The sequence below is a fragment of the Galeopterus variegatus genome, unplaced genomic scaffold, assembly GCF_000696425.1.
Source record: "Galeopterus variegatus unplaced genomic scaffold, G_variegatus-3.0.2 Scaffold1773, whole genome shotgun sequence".
Classification (NCBI taxonomy): Eukaryota; Metazoa; Chordata; class Mammalia; order Dermoptera; family Cynocephalidae; genus Galeopterus; species Galeopterus variegatus.
The window spans coordinates 126031-126756 of record NW_007727884.1 but is presented as its reverse complement, the minus strand read 5'-3'; the positions used below and the strand labels follow the sequence as shown (position 1 = coordinate 126756).

Genomic DNA, 726 nt, shown 5'->3' with positions numbered 1-726 from the left:
CCCCGCCCCCCGCCTCCAACTCATGTCTACCCAAAGTGGAGGGTGGAGCCCCCAGCTCCAGACCCCGCCCATCGAACCCAACCCCAACCGGTAGAGAGAGGAAGCGCATAAGTCCCACCCACTTTCATCTCCTTCCCTTTCTGTTGGGCCGGTTGGCTGCCCATCTTCTCTATCCCGTAGCCGATTGGTTCGCTCCCTCCCGCGCCAGTCTCTATCTTCCCTGCGGGGGAGGGTGAGTCGCGCCAAACTGGGCGGAGAGGCGGCTGGCCTCTCTTCCTCGCTCGTCTGGGCGGCGGCGGCAACTGGGGACGGAACGGGTGGCGCATCACGGGAGCGGAGGCAGGAGGAGCAGTCTCATTGTTCTGGGAGCCGTCGCCACTGCAGGTCCCTCGGCTCGGTTGGCCCGGCCCCCCAGTGCTTCCCAACCCCCACAACCGTCCGCGGCGCTGAGGAGAAGCTGCCCGGCAGCGACAGCAGCTGCAGCATCATCTCCGACCCGCCAGCCATGGAAGACCTGGACCAGTCGCCTCTGGTCTCCACGTCCTCGGACAGCCCGCCCCGACCTCAGCCTGCGTTCAAGTACCAGTTCGTGAGGGACCCAGAAGACGAGGAGGAAGAGGACGAGGACGAAGAGGAGGACGAGGACGAAGACCTGGAGGAGCTGGAGGTGCTGGAGAGGAAGCCCGCCGCCGGGCTGTCTGCGGCCCCGGTGCCCACCGCCCCCGC

The 726-nt window shown here is 67.1% G+C and overlaps 1 protein-coding gene across 2 annotated transcripts in view; it reads left to right on the top strand.

The window, feature by feature from the left end:
• RTN4 (reticulon 4) overlaps window positions 1–726 on the top strand; it is an 85296-nt gene that overhangs the window by 14227 nt on the left and 70343 nt on the right. Inside the window, exon 1 of one of the 2 annotated variants that reach the window (XM_008578837.1) lies at window positions 420–685. The exons of the other annotated variant lie outside the window; for it this stretch is intronic. Within the exon in view, the coding sequence (XP_008577059.1) occupies window positions 506–685 (180 nt within the window). The 5' untranslated portion in view covers window positions 420–505. Of the gene's footprint in view, window positions 1–419; window positions 686–726 lie in introns of those variants that run through there. 2 annotated transcript variants of the gene reach the window in all.